Raw genomic sequence first — 22,258 nt, forward strand, 5'->3', positions numbered from 1 at the left:
TGCTGAACCAATAAATTAAACTTTAGAAGCTACATCATAAATAATGATGTACATCAAGGGAAAAATGCCAATGAAACCATGAAGTTTGTATCATGTGTTTTCTATACTAATCATGTTTGATTTACAATGCTCTTTAATTTTTCTCTAGTCAAAGGTTTTTCCAACTCCCTTCTATGACTTGTTTCAGTAGTTATGACCAAGAATTATATGTTATAAATCATAAGACCATAAGATATAGGAGCAGAAGTAGACCATTTGGTCAATCGAGTCTGCTCCGCCATTTAATCATAGGCTGATCCAATTCTTCCAGTCAGCCCCACTCCTTGCCTTCTCCCCATACCCTTTGAGGCCCTAGCTAATCAAGAACCTATTTCTGTCTTAAATATACTTAATGACTTGGCCTCCACAGCAGCTCATGGCATGGCAACAAATTCCACAGATTTACCACCCTCTGACTAAAGTAATTTCTTTGCATCTCTGTTTTAAATGGTCGTTCTTCAATCCTGAAGTTGTGTCTTCTTGTCCTAGACTCCCCTACCATGGGAAATAACTTTGCCATACCTAATCTGTTCAGGCCTTTTAACATTCAGAATGTTTCTATGAGATCCCCACCTTTTTCTCCTGAACTCCAGGGAATACAGCCCAAGAGCTGCCAGATGTTCCTCATACAGTAACCCTTTCATTCCTGGAATCATTCTCGTGAATCTTCTCTGAGCCCTCTCCAATGTCAGTATATCCTTTCTAAAATAAAGAGCCCAAAACTGCACACAATACTCCAAGTGTGGTCTCACGAGTGCCTTATAGAGCCTCAACATCACATCCCTGCTCTTATATTCTATACCTCTAGAGATCAATGTCAATATTGCATTCGCCTTCTTCACCACCGACTCAACCTGGAGGTTAACCTTTAGGATATCCTACACAAGGACTCCCACATCCCTTTGCATCTCTGCATTTTGAATTCTCTCCCCGTCTAAATAATAGTCTGCCCATTTATTTTTTCCACCAAAGTGCATGACCATACACTTTCCAACATTGTATTTTATTTGCCACTTCTTTGCCCATTCCCCTAAATATCTAAGTCACTCTGCAGGCTCTCTGTTTCCTCAACACTACCCGCTCCTCCACCTATCTTTGTATCATCGGCAAATTCCGCCACAAATCCATTAATCCCATAGCCAAATCATTGACATACATCATGTTCTGTTTATAGATATTTTAAAATTCCTTTTGATTGTACTTTATTTTCAATCATTTCTCCAGCCTGTTTGTCATGCCATATGGTTTTTCATTAGTGAGGTGTATTCGGTCAACCTTACCTTTTTCAGCTCAAGTGTGGAGAGCATTAATTTCTCAAGTCCTGTGAAGCCACACAGAGTTTGCTGCTCAACAGATTACCTCCCTTTTCACAACCTTTGAAAGCAGTCTTTAAATCTATATTAGATGTGCATTTGCTTGTAATCAATTGCCTTCAGGATGAACTTCAGTATAGTTTTTCTGCATTCTTTATCATCCGTTCATACACATTAGAAAAACGTGCATGAAAATGGAGAAATAAAGCTAAAAATTATAAAAGGATCAATATTTTACATGCTGTTCCTTATAATTATTTTTTGTCCACAGGAATGTACTTGGAATTCAGGAAAGGTGGAGCATTTCTGGCTATTGGATTGGGGGTGGACACATTGTGTCGGGGAGGGAGTTGTGTGCCAACACATTTGGAAATTGCACCCAGCAGCTGGCCATTTCAAACATCTCTTGTTGTAAAATACACACCAAGCAGCAGAGTGGACAGATGCTTTTAAACTTGCCATCTGCCCAAAGGAGGTTGCCTTGTTCAACACCTTCCCTGGGAAATCTTTACAGTTCACCCTCTTTCAGACTAGTCCTTTCCATGCCTTTCATACCAAGCCTACATAGATCTCAAAGGCATAAAGAACCAAAGCTAATCTGTTTCAACAGAAGTGGATTTTAGATTCCCCTCCCATATTTTTCATTTTCTTATGAAAACTTTACTTCATTAAGATTTTAATCATCAGCCTTGGAAGATATCTTGAGCTCTCCCTCTTCTTAAACTGTCAGTAATACTATGAAAATCATCATTTTATGCAAATAGACAGTGAAACTTTTGTTCACATTAATTCAGTTCCAGCTGGGTTTTTTTTTGCAGTGTAATTCCAGGTAGTAAATGTATTCAATATTCTTATTGTAGTATTCTTGAGGTAAAAATCAGCCTGGATTTTTACTCCTGGAAGAGTAGAACTACTTCCATTGTCCCTTAAATAAACATAAGTTTTGGGCATGCATACATGTACTGTCAAGCATGAAAGTCTTCAAACTTGCTGACAGTTTGCTTCAATGCATGACTCTGAATGAAATCCAGAGTCTGAAATTCTAAGCACTTAAAAGTCTGAAACATTCAGAGAAACTTAAAGTCCTCACTACATTGACAGCTGACTTTGATATGGCAAATAGAGCAAATCCATAATCTCTAAAATGATGAAGTAACTGGCATTAGTTTACAAGATTTCTCAAAACTGTGACCGGATGTTTATTTCATTTTCTGTAAAATCTGTTAAAATTTATTTAAATAGAGATGTTTAGTTCCAATTCTACTGTTTTCCATTTGCCAGAATTCTGAATCTGTTTGGGGGTTTAGGGCATTACTGTTGTTGGATATTGCTTTTCCCAAACAGAATGCTTCAGAATAGGAAATAACCCCAGTAGAGCAGGGGAAATGCATAGCACAGATCCCATAGAGCGTAACGATTGTTTCCTCCGTGGTCAATGGTGAGCGTACCCCTTTGAAGCTGACCAGAAAATCAGTGAAAATAATTTGTCAAGCAGAGTGTATGAGTAATTGCTATAGGACTATCAGTAAAAAATATACCCCTACTTTCTACCATGAGATCCATTCAACAGGAGTCTTAGAATCAGGGTTCAAAATGCTATCATTCAGGGACTTGGCAGGTCTTTGTTAGAGCAACATCAAATTGAAGCATCTTAGAGTAGTTAACCTCCTTTGACTTAATAAGGCATCCAAAGAACTTTGCAGAAGCATTATTGAACAAAACTTGAGAATCACAAATAAATATTAAGCAAACCAATAAGAAGCTTGTTAAAAGTAGTTTTAAGGTCAAATGTGAGAGAAAGAGGGAAAGGGTCTTTGATAGCTGAATGCATGAATAGCAATGACTGAGTGCTTAACACTGGGGAGTTCAGAAGGCCAAAGTTGAAGGAATACAGCTCTGTAGGTCAGTGACAGGGCTGGAAGGAGTTGGCAGAAGAATCAGAGGAAGACCCTAGAAGGATTTGGAAACAAAGATGTGTAAGTTAGAACTGTAGCATTACAGAACAGATATCCCTGTAGGTTAAGAGATCACATGATTGGTGTAATTCACAAGAATGAAACATTTATTTATGTTTTAGCTACTTACTTAATTATTGCAACCAATTCCCTTTCAGGCACTCTGAGACACAACTAACTTTACAGGCAAATCCTGCTTTATAGAGGCCTGTAGTCCCAGACAGTAGTCTTTATTGCAGTTTTTCAGAACATGACACATACCATAGGCATGTCTCAAAAGAAAAGTGAATTGACAAAAATAAATTTTATTCATTTATTTACCTTTTGTTTACCTACATTCCACAGAGTAAATTTTAGTTCATATCCCAATTTTTTGGACAGTGATTTGTAAATTTTGTAAGGGCGAAAGACGGTAACCTGAACGGTCATAACGCAAGGGTTGCCTGTACTCACTTTAGCTTTCTATACTACTAATCTTCTGTGTTGACCTACCGTGTCAGTATCTAAATAAAGTACTGCCGAGCCTGCTTTAGACACAAGCTCTGACTTTCTCACAGCCTGTTAAAAAGAAGTCTCCAGCAGTGCAACAGTGCACACTCGCATAATCCAGACAGCAAAAGATTTGGATATTGCCAGACATTCACTGTTAATACAAACTGCCAAAATGAACTGCAGTACAGAAAACTTTATTAAAATGGCCTCATGAAAAAACAACATGACTTATAAGTTGCTACTAAGAATAACCAGGGCACACTTACAGAGCTCCCCTGTGCTTCGGATTAGCAGGGTCTCCATGTACCCACCATGACCTGAAATCCAACTCTCTCCATCAATCTCCTCCTGCACCTCTGTCATCTCTTACACATGTGCTGCACGGTGTTTCAACTCACTGCAGCGGATCCCTGCTCCGTAACACTATCAACTGAGAATGGTACAGAAAGCACACAATAATGTTTTCTCTGGTTTCCATATTAATGAGAGAGTTAGAAATACTGTAAGCAATAGTGGTGAGTGTTGCAGTGAAGAGTTAATATTTGTTGTGTCACGAACAATATTTGATCATAAGGTTCACAATAACTCTATTTCTGGGGTACTGCAGTTGGAACAATTTATTCATTCCTCTATGTTTATATATAAATTTCATCAAAAAATATTAAGTAAGACATTAGTCTTGTATATTAAACATCAAGTTACTTGACACTTGGGACCATATTTGCTTAACCTCATCATATTTGGCTTTTGGTACAAGAATGTTACTGTGATCTCTACTCACTTATTTGTGGAGAGCATTCATTGATTCAGCTGTGCTGAGGTCAGTTTCATATGCAGTAAATTATTGGGTCCGTATGAACGATATATAGCTCTTAAGGTTTGCGGTCAGACAGTACCAGGCATTTGGGTTGATTGAGAAATTAAAATGATTTGTTGATGGTCTCATTTTATTTTGCAAACAGCAGTGCACTGTTCCACACTGCTGATACTTTATTAGTCACGGATGTGAACGTAATCCCTGACACTCATTTATTATAGGCTTCTGAAAACTAACCATCATTAGCATAATGTTCTGAACTTCAAGTTCTCTGTTCAGTCTCTACTAGAAATATTCATGGCATTCCAGTGTATTAAGTTCCATTAACAGACAAGGGTAATGTAAAAAGACAATGAAAATGCATCTTCGTCATTGCAAGATAACTTTCATAAGCATATAACCATCCTGTACAGTGGGTTAATGAACAAAAAAATATGCATTGGCAAAACTCTGGCATGATCGATGTGGAGATTAATTATCTCTAGGCATTTAAAATGAATCATGCTGATTGTATATTTCCATCAAAAGAAATACTTAATACAAAATGCACAGTTTTGGGAACACAAGCCGATCACAGAAGGACATATTAATGTTTTAATCAGTGTCAATCAATAACATGGGATCCCTGCCATTTAGCAATCGATTGTGCAATTTTGCACTATGTAATCATATTTCTGTAGGCTGTATGGTGGTCAATTAACTATTACTGACTGGTTAAAATTAAAAGATAGTAACATGATACACGTTAAGCAATTATAAATTATGGTTTACTTTCCACAATAAGATTATGAATGAAACAATAACTATCATTTTTGCCAAATGTTTAAAATTTGCACGAGCCAATGGTTGTGAAAGGTGTAACAACTCTGCCATCTTCTGGTTGAATACTGCCTTGCTCCCACAAGCTCAAAAAATGCATAACTTGCAGAACTATAGATCCTATAGAGTGAGGAAATAAAATCTATTTGTGTCCAGAACATACATGATGAGCTGTAAATTCAGTAAATTTGAGGATTTTTTTTTCATTATTTTTAGAATCCCCTGGGGATTTTGGGGTAATGTTAGAGATTTGCTGCAAAGCCTTAGGTGGCTACTGAACCAGGATTAGACTTTTTCTTTGACTGATGCAGAATATATGAAGGAAAATGGTGGGGGATGTAGGCCTGCTCTAGAAGATCCAGATGTGGACTGGGTCAGTGCTTAGAGGCTGTCAGGGCTTGAGGGTGGGGGACCAATGGCCTGGATGACCTACAGGGGGCCATATCCAGGAATGAACAAGGTATTGAGGCCAGCCATTAAATAATTGTGGGGCTGAGGGTGTTGATTGTTGGTCTCTGTCAGGGATATTGGAATGTCTGTAGAAAGAGGCCCTGAAGCATCAGAGGCTCCTCAGTCACCTCAATGGGAGATCAGAGATTTGGAGTGATGAGGGAGTTTGGGAGAATTGGGCCTTTGTGCGTTGGATGGCTAGGCAATCTGCAGGTCAGGACTCAAACCTCAGAGTGATGAGGTCAAATATAAGAGTGTTGAAATCATTAGGTGAGATCTCACCAAAATCATTTAGTGAGCTCCCACTTTGTGCTGCACTGTTCAAATATGATCATTCCTATATAACAAGGTTGTTTTGTCCCAGGATAATATGAACTAATTTCATCCCCAGTTCATCAGCAGTAGCATTGCACAAGTGTTGATACCACATCATGTGCATCTGTTGCTCAAGTGAAGTCTAACGCAAGAATGATTCATTCCTGGGGAAAGTCCTGTTAGACTTCTGAGTGATACAGTGGTCCAGAGATGCCTTTTATCAAGTTTCATTCCAACCATGGAGCACCTACAATCTCATAACAAGCTAACACGATGAAGGTTCCTTCTCCAGTGGACTTTTGTATTTCTTAGCTTTCTTCACCTATGTAGCATTAAATAGATAAGTATTAATGGAAAATATTTCAATTTAACTAACCAAAGCATCTAGTTTTATTTATGTCTCAATCAATGCAATTTAAATCAACAATCAACATCATTAAAATAACTTTTATGATAAAAGGAAAAAATATTGAAGGTAGGAAACTTGAACAAGGTGTATTGACTTATTGTGTCATAATTATATCTTCCAACAAACTTCTTGCATTTTGTAATGTGAAATATGATTGAAATAGCATTATCAAGTGTCATTGATTTAAACCAGTAATCACATGCAAAACTAGTTCAACAGAGTGAGGATTTTTTTTGTTTTATTCATTTGATCATCTTTCAACAGGAATGTGATCAAGTTCATATAGATGATGTGTCCTCTGATGACAATGGACAAGACTTAAGGTAGGATTTTATACGGTCACAAGTTCATATTGCCATTTAAGACTTGAATGATGAATGCATATTATTTGCTCTATTTGCAGTACCTACAGTTTTGCAACTGATGGTTTCCATGCAGCCGCCACCAGTGCAAACCTCTGCTTAGCAACTGGTGTGAGAGGAGGTGTCGATTGGATGAGAAAACTAGCCTTCCGTTACAGGCGTGTAAAAGAACTATATAACACTTACAAAAACAATGTAGGAGGTGAGTCTGCTTCTGTTTGCTGAGACTTGGTGATTCAGCAAACAACAGAAATTCTAAGGTATTGTTTTCCTTATCATTAGGGGAATGGACAAAGATGTAGCAGATGGAATACAGTGTAGGGAAGTCTCTGACCATGCATTTAGGTAGAAGGAGTAAAGGTGTAGACTATTTTCTAAATGGGGAGTAAATTCAGAAATCAGAGGTGCAAAAGGACTTGGGAGCCCTAGTACAAGTTTTCCTAAAGGTTAATTTCCAGGTTGAATTGGTAGTAAGAGAGGCAAATGCATGTTAGCATTCATTTCAAGAGGACTAGAATAGAAATGCAAGAGTGTATTGCTGATATTTTATAAAGCATTGGTCAGACATTGGAATATTGTGAGCAGTTTTTGGGCCCCATAACTAACAAAGGATGGGATAGTGTTTCAGAGGGGCCAGAGGAGGTTTACAAGAATTATCCCAGGAATGAAAAGTTAACATTTGAGGAGTGTTTAGTGGCTCTGGGCCTGTACTTGCTGGAGTTTAGAAGAATGAGGGGGGAATCTCAGTGAAAACTACCAAATATTGAAATGCCTTAATTGAGTGTATGTGGAAAGGGTGTTTCCATTAATGGACCAGAGAGCACAGCTTCAGAATAGAAGGAAATGCCTGTAGAACAGAGGTGATGAGGTATTTCTTTCACCAGAGGGTGGTGAAACTGTGGAATTCACTGTTACAGATGGCTACGGAGGCCAAGTCATTGAGTATACTTAAAGCAGAGGTTGATAGGTTCTTGACTAGTAAGGGGATCAAAGGTTACAGGGAGAAGACTAGGGTTAAGAGATAAAATAAATCAGCCATGATCAAATGGCAGAGTGGATTCGATAGGCCAATTGACCTGATTCTGTTCCTATGTTGTATGGTCTTGCAGTTTTGTTATCCAATTCAGCACTACTATTGTACAAAATGTTCTTGTGGTCACTTTTATCACCTATCTTACAGCTTTGAAGTTGAATTCCTGCCAAATTTACCATACCACATACAAAATTATTACAAGCTCCATGTCTCATTGTCTGCCTTATCCACCCTCTAAGCTACTGGAAATAGTCACTAATTTCAGCTATGAGCAAGGTATAAAACAGCTTACACAAGAAGCCAGCATCCTCACAATTACTGTCTTTCTAATAGCCTGTTTTTGGAATTTTCCTCACCAAATATTTCTGTGGCACACATGAGCCAAGGGTTAACTGCATTAAAGAAACAGAATTAAATATATGATGCATATGTTCAATCGCTTCTTTAATAGTGAAAGACAAAAATGAAAAAATCCAAATGACCAGTGTCTACGTGATTTACTTGGGCAAAAAGTACTCACGATACTTGTAGGACAGATTGGACTTGTTGATCTGGTCCTTGGGATTTGCAGTTACTTAGGGGCAGTGTTGGGCTGTTCTGTTCTCATTCTGCAGGGGTAGTGATGCATCTGGTATCTTCACATCTGGTATCAGTCAAACAAACCTGCTCAGTGGTCTTTCTAAGAGGATACCTGTGCCTTCAATATGGAACATTTCTGTCACTCCCATACCTTCTGCTATGGCCTCACGAAATGGAGAATGAAGTGTGGCAAGCCAATACTGACTTCCACCACACATAGTGTTAGTCTGATGTGGACTTCATCCTGCCAATGTCACCACTTCTTGACAGTGCCAAGTCTTTTCATCACTGTTAGAGCAGTGTGTCTGTCTTCTTTTGCTTGTCTTGTATTGCCTTCATACTTTTCCTGGATCTAGCAGCCTTAGGCTGAGAGTTCCTGTTCATGTGCATCTGCAAAGGACTGACCCTTGTGTGGGGTCATCAGTTCCTGAGCCACCTTTACATTTTTTCCCCTTTTTATTACTCTGTGGTAAGCGGGGTGTTGTTGTCTTGATGTCAGACTCCAGTCCTTTAACGACTTCACACTGTGAAATGTAGCCTATTATCTGTTATCAGTACTTCAGGGATACTGTTTGTGACAATTGTACAATGGCCTTGTGAGTGATTGTCAAGGAAGTGGGGGTTTTCTAAGTCTGTCTCTGGGAAATTTGATAAGTAATCAGCTGTCACCCGATACAACTTCCCATCTAGATGAAACGTATCTGATACAAACTTTGCCCAGGGTTTGTCTGGGACATAGTAAGGGCGATGTGTTTCCTTTGGTTAGCTGTTTACTAGGGCTCTACACATCTCACGTTTCTGCAAACAGTCCCAGATCTCCCCATTCATTCTTGGCTAGTTGTCACTTCCTCTCACTTTACAAGGCTAACTGCCCACTCGAGAAGTCAGGCGTGAACACATTCTAACATGCTATCCCCTCATATCCTGTGAATATTTACCCTATTGCCTCACATATCTCTCACATATGAGAATGCTCTGAGAAGACTGAGTCTCCTCTCTGAATTAGGATCGCATCATAGGACGGTGTGGTAGTGCAATGCTTTACAGTGTGTCAGCTCTAAGATTGGGGTGCATCTCCTACTGCTGTCTGCAAGGAGTTTATAAACTCCCCCATGACTCTGCCGATTTCCTGCAAGTACTCTAGTTTCCTCCCACATTCCAAAGATGTATGGGTTACGGGTAGTGAGTTATGGGCATGCTGTGTTTGCATCAGAAGTGTGGCAACATTTGCAGGTTACCCAGCACAATCCTCACTGATTTGATTTGATGCAAATGATGCATTTCACTCAATGTTTCGATGTTTTAGCGTACTTGTTCCAAATAAAGGTCATCTTCTTTTATCATCTTGTTTAGAAGCTTCCTCAGTCTCCTGGTTCAGTATTAGAGATTGGAGTTTACTCAACATGTTAGTTGACTCAGGCACAGTGCACTCAACATGTCTTATGCCCTGAAGACAAGCTTTGGCTAAGTGTGTCAGCTATGTGTATGGCTATGTCTAGACAGAACTGAATCATACTGAGTATACATTAAATGCCCTAGATCCTCACAAGCATTCTCACCAATGTCATCTGATGGCCTTAACAGTAATAATGATAAGTAACTTATGTTCCCTGTGCAAATCTCCTGTATGTGATTGATGAAATGTCTCCAAACCATAGATTGCAACAAGTAATTCCTACTTAGTTTTACATGTAAAGTTTGTCGACGTCTAACAGACTCTGTTTGTACTACATGCTTCTGGCAAACCTCCTACAAGATCAATACTAATGGCTCTTTTCTGGAGCATCTACATGTGGTCTTAGCTCAACATCAAGAAATCGCCTGCTCTAACCATTTCCTTCATTGGTTTCACTGGAACTTGCTGAGATAGGTGAAGGACCCCAGAAATTGTTGCACTCCTGCCATATCTGTTTGGCATAGCACATTCTCTGCTTTTTTGATTTTTCCTGGATCTAGGTTCAGACCATTTCTGGTGATTATGTGACCTGGAAAGGAGTCTTCATTTTGAGCCTGAACTTTATTGTTCATTCAACTTAATTTGCTTATCTCTCTGCCTGTTCTTCAGGACACTCAGCTTCCAGTCTCCTAACATCCACAGTTAACCCTTCGGTGAAGACAGAGATGTCATCTGCTTTGAACTTTGCACCACAGAGATCTTCAGAAGCAACATCTAATCTTCATTAGATTTTCTCTGACGTTGTGATGATTTCAAATTCCTTTTCATTCTCAAATTTCTTTTCCTGCTCTCCTAGGAATGGTATATTGAAGGAGGCTAAATATGAACTATCTTCACTGAGCTCTACATGTCAGAACCTATTCTTTATACTCAACACACAAGAAATGTTTCTTCTATTCAGATACGTCAAAGCATTTTCTATCATCATAGAATTCTCTCCTCTTCAGAGATCCATTATCTTGTGGTTCTAGCAAATTTCCAGTTTGCCAATTGATTTCTCCGCATACTCCATGCTGGGTGCTGACACCAAGGCCAGGCCCATCCAAAGAGCTGGTTTAGTTAGTTTCTGCAATTGGTCTTTAAGTTAATCCCTGTTTCTGTTCATCTGGGGAAGGAGACATTTGTTTTCTGTGAATGCAACAACCGAAGTTCAAGAAAGCTAACTTCTTTTCTGCACTGTACATTTCTATTCTATGATCTGTCCTGATGATTTGAATTCACCACCTTAAGAGAGAACTTCCAGAGGGTTTCAGTGTGGCCATGGTGTATGTCAGCATGTTGGTTTCAACTCCTCTACCTGGAGATTCAAGTGGTTATGTTTATACTAATCTATACAGTATACATTGTGAAATAGTTGGTCTTCACAGACATCCATGAAAATAGAACTCCAAAAGAATAAACAACATTAAAAATATTAGAAACCCAAAGCCCCCTCTCACCCTCCCCCACACAAGTAGCCACGTGCATCAACCTTCCCCCTCACCCCCAAATGGCTCAGCAAAAAAGTCAGCGCCCACCACCCACCAAGCAATAACAAAGCACCCAAAGAGAGACCACGATCTGCAGGCAACAAAATCCAGTGTTTACCAGACAATTCAACATGCCAGAGGCGCTCTCTCTCCCTCTCACAAACAAGAGGCAGAGAGATGTCACCCATTTCACAGTGAAAGGGGAGACCAACATTCGCTATTACCGTGTTACAGTCTGCCACTTCGCTTTTTACTCTCAGATTCTCTAACTTGAGAATCGGCAGCAAACTCTCCCCACCGTCAAGAGAAAGAGAAAGAGAGTGCGATCACTTGACTACAAAGACCTCCATCTGTATATCGCTGCAGCGAAATCCTGTTGTTCCTTCTCCTGTGGTGCCTGAGTCAGCAACACCAGCCTGGAATCAGTCATCCACAGGGCCGCACCCTTTTCAAGCCATGCCTGAAAAACTGCCAGCCGGCAAGCTGCAGGAGCAGGAACATATCCACCATAAAAAACCTGCAGTTAGAGTACCATTGCATATCAGGGACTTCAAAAGAACCCCAGCCACCTGAAAAGGAAAAAAATAGACATTAAGGATAGGAATTTATGCTGTTTCCACAGATAAGCTCAAAGAGGCACCACTTGGTGCTATCTTAACTATTGATGGCTTACTTCAAAAAGACATTGTTTTATGCTCTTAAATCAGGTTGAAATCTCATTGGTTGCCACTGAATAAGCATCTTGATGTAGGTGTGTCTAATGGCTTTTTCCCAGGGCTTGGGAAAAATTACCTTGCTTGACACTGGGATATGGTTTTCAACTGTATCAGACCCTGTCTCTATCACTGTAAAGCTCATCACATTCACTTGCTGGACCTAAGGTTTCTTCCTCATCACGCAGTATTTGCAGAAATGGTGAAACCATGAAGCAGCATGGTAGCGTAGCGATCAGCTTAACACTTTAAAACTTTAAGATCGGGTTCAATTCCTGCCACTGTATGTAAGGCATTTGTACGTTCTCCCCGTGTATTTTCTCTGGTTTCCTCCCACACTCCAAAGAGGTACAAGTTAGGGTTAGTAAGTTGTGGACATGATAAGTTGGTGCCAGTAGCATAGCAACACTTGCGGGCTGCCCCAGCACATCTTGGACTATGCTGGTTGTTGATGCAAACAAACTCATTTCATTGTACGTTTCAATATGCTTGACAAATAAAGCTAATCTTTTTAAATCTTTTGAAATGATTTGTTATCCAGGACAAGGGCTTCTCTGTTACTCATGTTGGGACCTAAAATATTTGCAACATTTGAACTACCTGAACTGTACCTTTCCCTCTCTACTTTTTGTCCTTCATTGCATTTATCTCCTCCGTTTGGCCATCCAACGTTTGCGATCTTCCTTTGTAGTCTGTACATACTTTTCTAAAGTTAATTGCTTGTGTGGTTGCCGTTCCTTCAGGCTGCATCCCTGAATTCCACAAATAATACAGTCCTTGACAAGTGAACTCTTCAAATCTGTGTAATTGCAGTTATATGCTAGCAATTTTAGCTCTCTTAAGAAAGCATCAGAGGATTCTCCCTGCTCCCATTCATACACAACCATTAAAGGTTAACTGTGCTCATTTCTTGGTGGGTTTCAATATGCTTGTAGTGCATCTAATGCATTTTCCAAGGTCTCATTTGAGAGCTTTAGGATTTGGTACAGTTCTCTCCCCATGGCACCAGTGAAATACAGTAATATCTTTAAAATCCTATGTTCTGGTTTATCAGCCAGAGTCAACTCGATTTACAGAGTGACCTCTTCCCTCTCTTATCTTCATGCTTTAGTCAGGTTATCACCTGGAAGTCTAGCTCTTCAGCCTGTTTTATTTGCTCCATAGTACGTGGTGTCAGTTGGTTTACACACCATATTGGCTGCTCCTTTGCAAGGAATCCTGTGTCTAAATTTTATAGGCTGATCACTCTGCACTTCTGGGACACCATGTATCAATGTCTCTGTTATTCTCCCTCTAACTTACTGAAAATAATTGATAAGCTAAGCTGCTAACAGAGGTACTTTATTCATAAAGCAGCTTGGAGGACCAGCTGAGATTATGTGGGCCTTCAGAGCTCAACAGAACATTGGTGAAGCCATCTCTGTAGGTCTCTCATATGAGGAGGGTGTCAGTAGGCTGGGTGTACTTGCTAGGAATTGGAAGAAAAACATGTAACCTCATTCAGACATACAAAATATCAGATTAGGTACGAGGTGGATGATTTCCTTGTCTGAGAGTCTAGAACTAGGGAGGCTTTGCTTCAAATTAAGTGTGAGGATATTTCTGGCTAATGAAGAGGAACTTATTCACTCAAAGGAGGATAACTCTGTGCACTTACCTACTTGTTAATGCCATTAATTGCATTCAAAATAGTTCTCTGGAAATTAGAAGAATGAAAGAATATGGGAAGAGCTGAAGGTTGTGTTAAGGCAGGCACCATCCATGGTTTTATTGAATGATGCGGGGGGGGGGGTATTTGGAGCAGAATGGTCATCCCCTGCTCCTATTTCTAAAATTCTTGTATTCCCAAAGTTTTTACATTATACGTTTTGATCCGATTCTTTACTACCCACTCAAAGCAACATCAGTAATTTTTAAACACCAGAAAATCTGTGGATACTAGACAAAGCAACACACACAAAATGCTGGAGGAACTCAACAAGTCAGGCAACATCAATGGAAAAAAGTAAACGGTCGATGTTTCAGGCCGAGACCCTTATCAGTACTGATGGGGAATGGGGAAGATTCCTGAATTAAAAGGTGCGTGGGGGTATGAGGCTGGCTGGGAAGTGATAGGTAAACCAGGTGGGTGGGAAAGGTCAAGGGCTGGAGAAGAAAGAATCTGATAGGAGAGGAGAGTGAGCAGTAGGAGAAAGGGAAGGAGGAGGGGACCCAGTAATAGGCAGGTGAGAAGTGAAAGGTCAGAGTGGGGAATAGAGGAGTAGGGGGGAGAATCTTGTTCACAGAAGGAGAAATTTATAGGTAGAATCTAAAACAGAAAATAATAGTTGCATTTCAATATCAGTGGAAAACATAATTTTAAAATAAACTATAGCATTATGTTTTTTTAATAAAAGAATAGTGACTATTTTGTCTGCAAGAGGGACGATAGTCTCCTCCAACCCAATGAGGCTCTGAACTTGTAAGGGACACTTCCTGTCCAGATGATATTCACTCTTCCCCACGCCCATAGCCTGAAAAGAGGAGACGTTAGACATTGAGACACCTCTTCAATATCCACTCTTGGAGGTTCAGCCTCTGTATAGGGAAGAGTGGGGTGGGGGTTGGCTTAGGGTATATGGTAGCATGTTGGGGTGACGAATGTTCTGTAGACGTAGAAAGTGTGTGTATGCACACACACGTGTGCCCACATATGAGAGGGAGAGAAGGAGTTGTGTGTGTGTAAGCGTGCGTGCTTAAGTGATTGTTATTTGTAGTGATGTGCAGGTCACCTCAACATATCTTAGACCATAAGACATAGGAGCAGAATTAGGCCATTTGGCCCATCGAGTCTGCTTTGCCATTTAATCATGGCTGATCTGTTTTTCTCCTCCTCAACCCCATTTCCCGGCTTCTCCCCATAACCTTTGATGCCATGTCCAAACAAGAACCTATCGATCTCTGCCTTAAATACACCCAACAACCTGGCCTCCACAGCTGCACATGGCAACAAATTCCACAAATTCGCCACCCTCTGGCTAAAGAAATTTCTCCGCATCTCTGTTTTGAATGGGCACCCTTCTGTCCTGAGGCTGTGCCCTCTTGTCCTAGACTCCCCACCATGGGAAACATCCTTTCCACATCTACTCTGTCTAGTCCTTTCAACATTTGAAAGGTTTCAATGAGATATTCCCCCCCCCCCCCATCATCCTTCTAAACTCCAGCAAGTACAGACCCAGAACCATCATATGTTCCTCATATGCTAACCCTTTCATTCCTGGAATCATCCTTGTGAACCTCCTCTGAACCCTCTCCAATGCCAGCACATCTCTTCTAAGATAAGGAGCCCAAAAATGTACACAATACTCCAGGTGAGGCCTCACCAGTGCCTTATAAAGCTTCAGTATTACATCCCTGCTCTTGTATTCCAGATCTCTTGAAATGAATGCTAACATGGCACCAACTCAACCTGCAAGTCAATATTTAGGGTGTTCTGCACCAGGGCTCCCAAGTCCCTTTGCACCTCAGATTTTTGGATTTTCTCCCCATTTAGAAAATAGTCTGCACATTTATTTCTATTACCAAAGTGCATGACCATGCATTTTCCAACATTGTATTTCATTTGTCACTTCCTTAGCCATTCTCCTAATCTGTCTGAGTCCTTCTGAATCCTACCTGTTTCCTCAACACTACCTGCCCCTCCACCAATCTTTGTATCATCTGCAAACTTGACAACAAAGCCATCTATTCCATCATCTAAATCATTTATATATAGCATAAAAAGAAGTGGTTCAACACCGACCCTGCGGAACATCACTAGTCACTGGCAGCCAACCAGAAAAGGATCCTTTTTATTACCACTCGCTGCCTTCTTCCAATCAGCCAATGCTCTATCCACCTTAGTAACTTTCCTGTAATACCACCAGCTCTTAGCTTGGTAAATGGGCTCATGTGTGGCACCTTGTCAAAGGCTTTCTGAAAGCCCAAATATACAACATCCACTGTATCCCCTTTATCTACCTTACTTGTAATCTCCTCAAAGAATTCCAGCAGATTCGCCAGGCAGGATTTTCCCTGAAGGAAACCATGCTGACTTTTTACTATTTTGTCCTGTGTCACCAAGTACTCCATCACCTCATCCTTAACAATTGATTCTAACATCTTCCCAGCCACTGAAGTCAGGCTTACTTGTCTATAATTTCCTTTCTGCTGTCTTCCTCCTTTCTTAAAAAGTGGAGTAACATTTTCTATTTCCAGTCCTCTGGCACCATGCCAGAGTCCAATGATTTTTGAGAGATCATTTCTAATGCCACCACAATCTCTAATGCTACCTCTTTCAGAACCCTAGGATGCAGTTCCTCTGGTCCAGGTGATTTATGCACTTCTAGTTCTTCCAGCTTTTTGAGCACCTTCTCCCTTGTAATAGTAACTGCACCTACTTCTCTTCCTTCACACACTACAACAGCTGGCACACTGCTACTGTCTTCCACAGTGAAGACTGGTCCAAAATACTCAATTAGTTCATCTGCCATCCCCTTGCCCCCCATTATTATTTCTCCTGCCTCATTTTCTAGCAGTCGTATATCCACTCTCATCTCCCTTTTATTTTTAAGTACTTGTAAAAGATTTTACTATTCACTTTAATGTTATTTGTTAACTTGTTTTCATATTTCATCTTTTCCCTCCTGATGATTCTTTTAGTTACTCTCTGTTGGTTTTTAAAAACTTCCCAATCCTCTATCTTCCAACTAATTTTTGCTTTGTTGAATGCCCTCTCTTTTGCTTTTACAATAGCTTTGACTTCCCTTCTAAGCCATGCTTGTACTATTTTGCCATTTGAGTATTTCTTCACTTTTGGAATACACATGTCCTGCATCTTCCTCGTGTTTCCCAGAAATGCATGCCATTGCTGCTCTGCTGACATCCCTGCCAGCAGCTCCTTCCAATTCACTTTGGCCAACTCCTCTCTAATACCACTGTAATTTCCGTTACTCCACTGAAATACTGTTACTTCATACTTACTTTCTCCCTATCAGATTTCAAGTTGAACTCAGTCATATTGTGATCACTGGTTCCTAAGGATTCTTTTACCTTAAGCATCTAATCACCTCTGGTTCATTACATAACACCCAATCCAGTATAGCTGATCCCCTCATAGGCTCAATGACAAACTGCTCTAAAAAGCCATCTCATAGGCATTCAACAAACTCACTCTCTTGAGATCCATTACCAACCTGATTTTCCCAATTGACCTGCATGTTAAACTCTCTCATAACATTGCCCTTTTGACATGCCTTTTCTCTTTCCTGCTGTAATCTGTGGTCCACATCCCAGCCACTGTTGAGAGGCCTATATATAACTGCCATCTTGGCAGGTCATGAAACTTCCTTCAGCATTACTCCATGCTGTGGGAAGTCAGGCTGATGGCTCTCCCATACCAACTGCTGATGCACAAGAGCTCCCACCAGACATGCTAAAATCTCCCTGCTCCCTCAGCCTCTCCTCTCCATGGCAGCCATAACAACTGTTGCAATTGTCTGGCTGGCATCAGGATTGTACCTTTAAGTGTTAACAACTCTGAGTGACTGCTGCACCCCGAGATGTTGGAAAGCCCATTTCTGATTTCCACTGGAAATCACAAGTCACATTCTGGTGTGTGTAAACCACTCTACACTGGTTTCAAATGTCCAACTTCACTGTCATATGCAGAGAACCTGATTGGGCAATTGCACCAAATATAAATTACTGTGCACCAAAAATTTCTCAGTACTTAAATGAAAATTAAAATGAAAATCATGGGGATTACGTCCAAAATTTTCCACATACTGTATACCTGGTGCATGACTGGATACTAGGGCATAGATTCAGCCAACAGATTCTCAATGTACATTTCTTAGTCACATTTCCTTCTGTTTTACTTTAGGATTACTTGGTCCAGCAAAAAGAGATGCCTGGCTTCAGTTAAGAGCTGAGGTTGAGGCTCTGACAGATTCCTGGCTGTCAAATGCACTTAAATCACTCTCAATCATCAGTTCAAGGTAGGATTTACCTTAAAATAACTCTCATTAGAAATAACAGAAGTTCCTAGATAAAAATAATTGTTGTTTGCTGCTAAAGCCTGTGGGACGCAGGCCACACCTTTATTCTATGACAAGGACTACGGTAAATGATGATGGTGCTTAATTTTAAATCTGCCATTGGTAAATTGGCAGTTTATTATTGTCATGTGTACTGAACTACAGTGAAAAACTAAGCTGTCTCTTCAGATTAATTCATTACATTAGTACATCAAGGTCATATAGGGAAAACAATACCAGAATTCAGAGTAGTGTTATAGTCACAAAGAAAGTGCAGTGCAGACAGACAATGAGGTGCAAGACTATGTCGAGGTAAATTGCTTGATCAGGAATCCACCCTATTGTCTGTTCAATAATCTTACTAGAGCAGGAGAGAAGCTGTCATTGATCCTGATGGTATGTGTTTTCAGGTTTTTGTGTCTTCTGCCTGGTGGGAGTTGAGAGAAGAGAGAATGTCCGTGAGGCTGGTTTCTGTGATGTGCTGAGCAATGTCCACAACTCTTTGTGGTTTTCTTGCCCTCAGGCAGAGCAGATGCCATACCAAACCAATGTGCATCCAGATAAGGTGTATAGCTGATGGTCACCTGTTAATCAACTTATCAATAGATTTGTTGTCCAATAGGTTTAGGACATAGTCAGATGCAGAGACAAAGAGCACAAAATAGCTATAATGTAACTGAAGTTTCAGAACAGGCTTGTAGTACTAGATATTCCTACTTTTCTAGAGGGTAGATCTCAGTGCAAAGCACCATCCATAGATGCAGCCTATTCTCGTGAACTGTGTGCTTTTAGATTGTGTACTGAACTGAGACTTGAGTATTTATCAGCTTACCAAACTGAATTTCACTGTTTTTGATCATGAATAACTTTTCAGTACTAATGTAACAAAGAGTGCTGCTGATTATACTTGTCTATCTTTGTTGCAGAAGTAACTGTATTAATGTCTTGGTAACCACAACGCAACTTGTACCAGCACTTGCCAAAGTCCTGTTGTACAGCTTAGGTGGTGTTTTTCCCATTGAAAATATTTACAGTGCAACAAAAATAGGTAAGGATTCATTAGAGAATATTTTCTGAATGATCACTGAAAGTATTTTTTGTGAATATAGTTCATCTCAAAGCATAAGGGCAATTATCACAATATGTATCTGGTTATTATATTCTATCAGTACTATACTTACAGTAATTAAGTTTGTAAAGGCTATCACACAAAAATGGCTGGAGGAACTTAATAAGTCAGGCAGCATCTACGGAGGGGAATAAACTGTTGTCATTTCAGGCCAAGGCCTTTCAACAGAACTGAAACGTCAACTGTTTTTTTCATTTCCGTAGATGCTGTCTAACTTGTTGAGTTCCTCCGGCATTTTGCATCTGCAAAATCTCTTGTGCTTATAAAGACAATCTACTGGTTTGGTTTAATTTTATTTAATGCTGAATCAAAAGGATTCACAGAATCATCCAGCAGAAATACAAAAGTGTAGATGCAAGTGACCTTTGCAATACATCTGGAGTTTTGGCATCCCACGAAAGTAACAATGGCCATGCTGAGGCCTACTGTGCATCTAACCTGTGCACTGACAGAGGGTGATAAAGAAAAATGTCAACAGTCAACCATATACCATCTGCCTCTGCCACCAGCCATTTAACATCCTAGTTGACACCCTTTATCAGAAACCTAAGGAAGTTACTCCTGCCATCAGTTTTACTGTCCTGGTGCTGTGACCTGTGATGCATTCAGGTCAAGAACCCCAGATTCATTCAAGAACCGTGGTCATTTGGTGATACTGATGCTAAATAGAGACCACAGAGAGAACATCTTCTTTCTCTTTCTTTCCATCTCATTACACAAACCATATCTCCCCCCAAGTGCCACGGGCTAGTTTTGGGCCAGATGCAGTAGCTTGTAAGACATGAGGTATGGCCATAACATACCCAGGTCCCAAATGATTTCACTACTTCCCAAGCCCATGAGCAGGTTGTAACTGGGTGTACAATTTTCCTAGAGCAACAAACTATCAGCTGGAAATCAGTGGGTCGAGCATCATCTGTTGGTGTGGGGGAAGAGTTGTGGACATTTCAGTTCAAACCCCTGCATCTAGACTGATGCTGCTCAGCACACAGAGTACCTCCAGCAAATTGTTTGTTGCTCCAGAATCCAGCATTTGTAGTCACTTGCATTTTTTTTCTGACCTTCTAGGTTAATCATGCAATCAAAGGTTACCTTAAACAAACTAACTTTGCACAAGGTAGTTCAATAAATAATAAGTATTTGAACCTGTCTTTTAAAACAATTGACTTCCATCATCAAATCCCTGCAGAGCCCCTATTATAGAACTTCTGTCTGTGCATTTTGTAGGCAATTGAGGGTACTTGCTACTATTGAAACAGAAAGAAGACTAAGTCCCCTGTGTACCAAGCTAGGAAAACTGGGGCTACACCAAGTCAATGGTTAAATATTAATGTTTCCAAATGGGTTTGAGGCTTTACCCTGCCTTTCACCTTTTGCCAAATGATCTAACCGTCAAATTAGAAGACTAAACTGAGTTAACCCATGATATTTCAACACCATCCAATACTGTTTGCTGTGTTTGGGCAGGGCACCAAATGATTATACAAGAATATTTTCAAAAATAACATGAATTTTATAAAGAGTTATGATGAGCCTTCACTTATTTTGCTTTGTTTTATTATTTACTGTAATGGTCTATTATCAAAAGTAATCCACATAAGAGAGAGTGGTTTCATGTTAGTAGTAATCTGTGAGTGCATATTATCATTTGGGGGGATGTTTAACTGACCACGAATACTACCTGCTTATAAATCCTGACTCTACAAGAGACTATTTGCTAATAGGAGAGATACTGCATGAGACTTAACATAAGACTTAAGATTTATGTCAACACTGTATAAAGAAATTATCATTAGAGATTACTATATGAAGAGCTCGTATAATATTCCTGATGAAGGGTCTCGGCCCGAAATGTCGACCGTTTACTCTTTTCTATAAATGCTGCCTGGCCTGCTGAGTTCCTCCCGCATTTTGTGTGTGTTACTAACATAATATTGTTAAGTTTTTATATCATCAAGTACACCAGATAATTATGTACCAAAGTTAACACAGAATACAGGAGATGGTAAGATCTAGAGAAATGAATCTTCAGAAGAAGCAACATCTTGCACTAGAAACTGTAGCCTATATTGCCCATTTTAGAGGCATGGGAGCATATAAAACAAATGCAAAGAGACCTTACTTTGGGAATCATCATCTGAGAAAACTTCCCAATGCAACAAAATGATTGGGGTATCATTGAAAATGTACAATACACCCTTCCCAAAAGGTGGTCAGTGGATAAAGCAGGAACTTTGGAAGCAGAGTACAATATTAATAAATCCTTGATATTTGATTACAGCAAAAACATAATAATTAATACTCCAAAAGTGAGTAATAAATGTTGAAAATCTTCTCTTTTTAATGGTAAAACTTAGGGCAGGACATTCACCACCACATCCTGAAACTTCTATTGACGGCTTTGGGAGCAGTATATGGGCACTATAAGGTCAATGGATTGGCAAGTCAGACACTGATACACTATTGCCCATTTTTAATAACTACCAAATGCTAATTTCACCTCCTGTATGTTGGTTTTAGGTGAAAGTGACATCAATTGGCCATCAATTTTTTTGTGAATTTGCATCCTTAAATATAGTAGAGCCTTCTGGTCCAGCATAAGTTGGTGCCTTCATGTAAGAAGAGGGAGAAAGAGAAAGGAAAACTACTATTTAGATATTGGGAACAATCATATTCCAAATTGTGGTCAACTTCCAGGTGCAAAATCATGAGTAAATATAATGACAAGGCCAATCTGTTGATCCCATTGGCAAGTAACAAGTAGTCACAGGTGCCATGCTGGTTTTGAGCCATTACAATTGGATTGAAGGAGAAGAAACTTAACGCTTCTCATCTGAATTCAAAGGACTTTG

The 22,258-nt window shown here is 39.9% G+C and overlaps 1 protein-coding gene across 15 annotated transcripts in view; it reads left to right on the forward strand.

Moving 5' to 3' along the window:
• Positions 1 to 22,258, forward strand: part of eya4 (EYA transcriptional coactivator and phosphatase 4) — a 421,501-nt gene that overhangs the window by 371,451 nt on the left and 27,792 nt on the right. For all 15 annotated transcript variants that reach the window (XM_073056352.1, XM_073056353.1, XM_073056365.1 and 12 more), the window contains 4 exons: positions 6,874 to 6,932; positions 7,013 to 7,173; positions 18,124 to 18,238; positions 19,204 to 19,325. In XM_073056352.1, coding sequence (XP_072912453.1) covers positions 6,874 to 6,932; positions 7,013 to 7,173; positions 18,124 to 18,238; positions 19,204 to 19,325 — 457 coding nt within the window. The remainder of the gene's footprint in view (positions 1 to 6,873; positions 6,933 to 7,012; positions 7,174 to 18,123; positions 18,239 to 19,203; positions 19,326 to 22,258) is intronic.

Source organism: Hemitrygon akajei, chromosome 9 (assembly GCF_048418815.1).
Source record: "Hemitrygon akajei chromosome 9, sHemAka1.3, whole genome shotgun sequence".
Lineage (NCBI taxonomy): Eukaryota > Metazoa > Chordata > Chondrichthyes > Myliobatiformes > Dasyatidae > Hemitrygon > Hemitrygon akajei.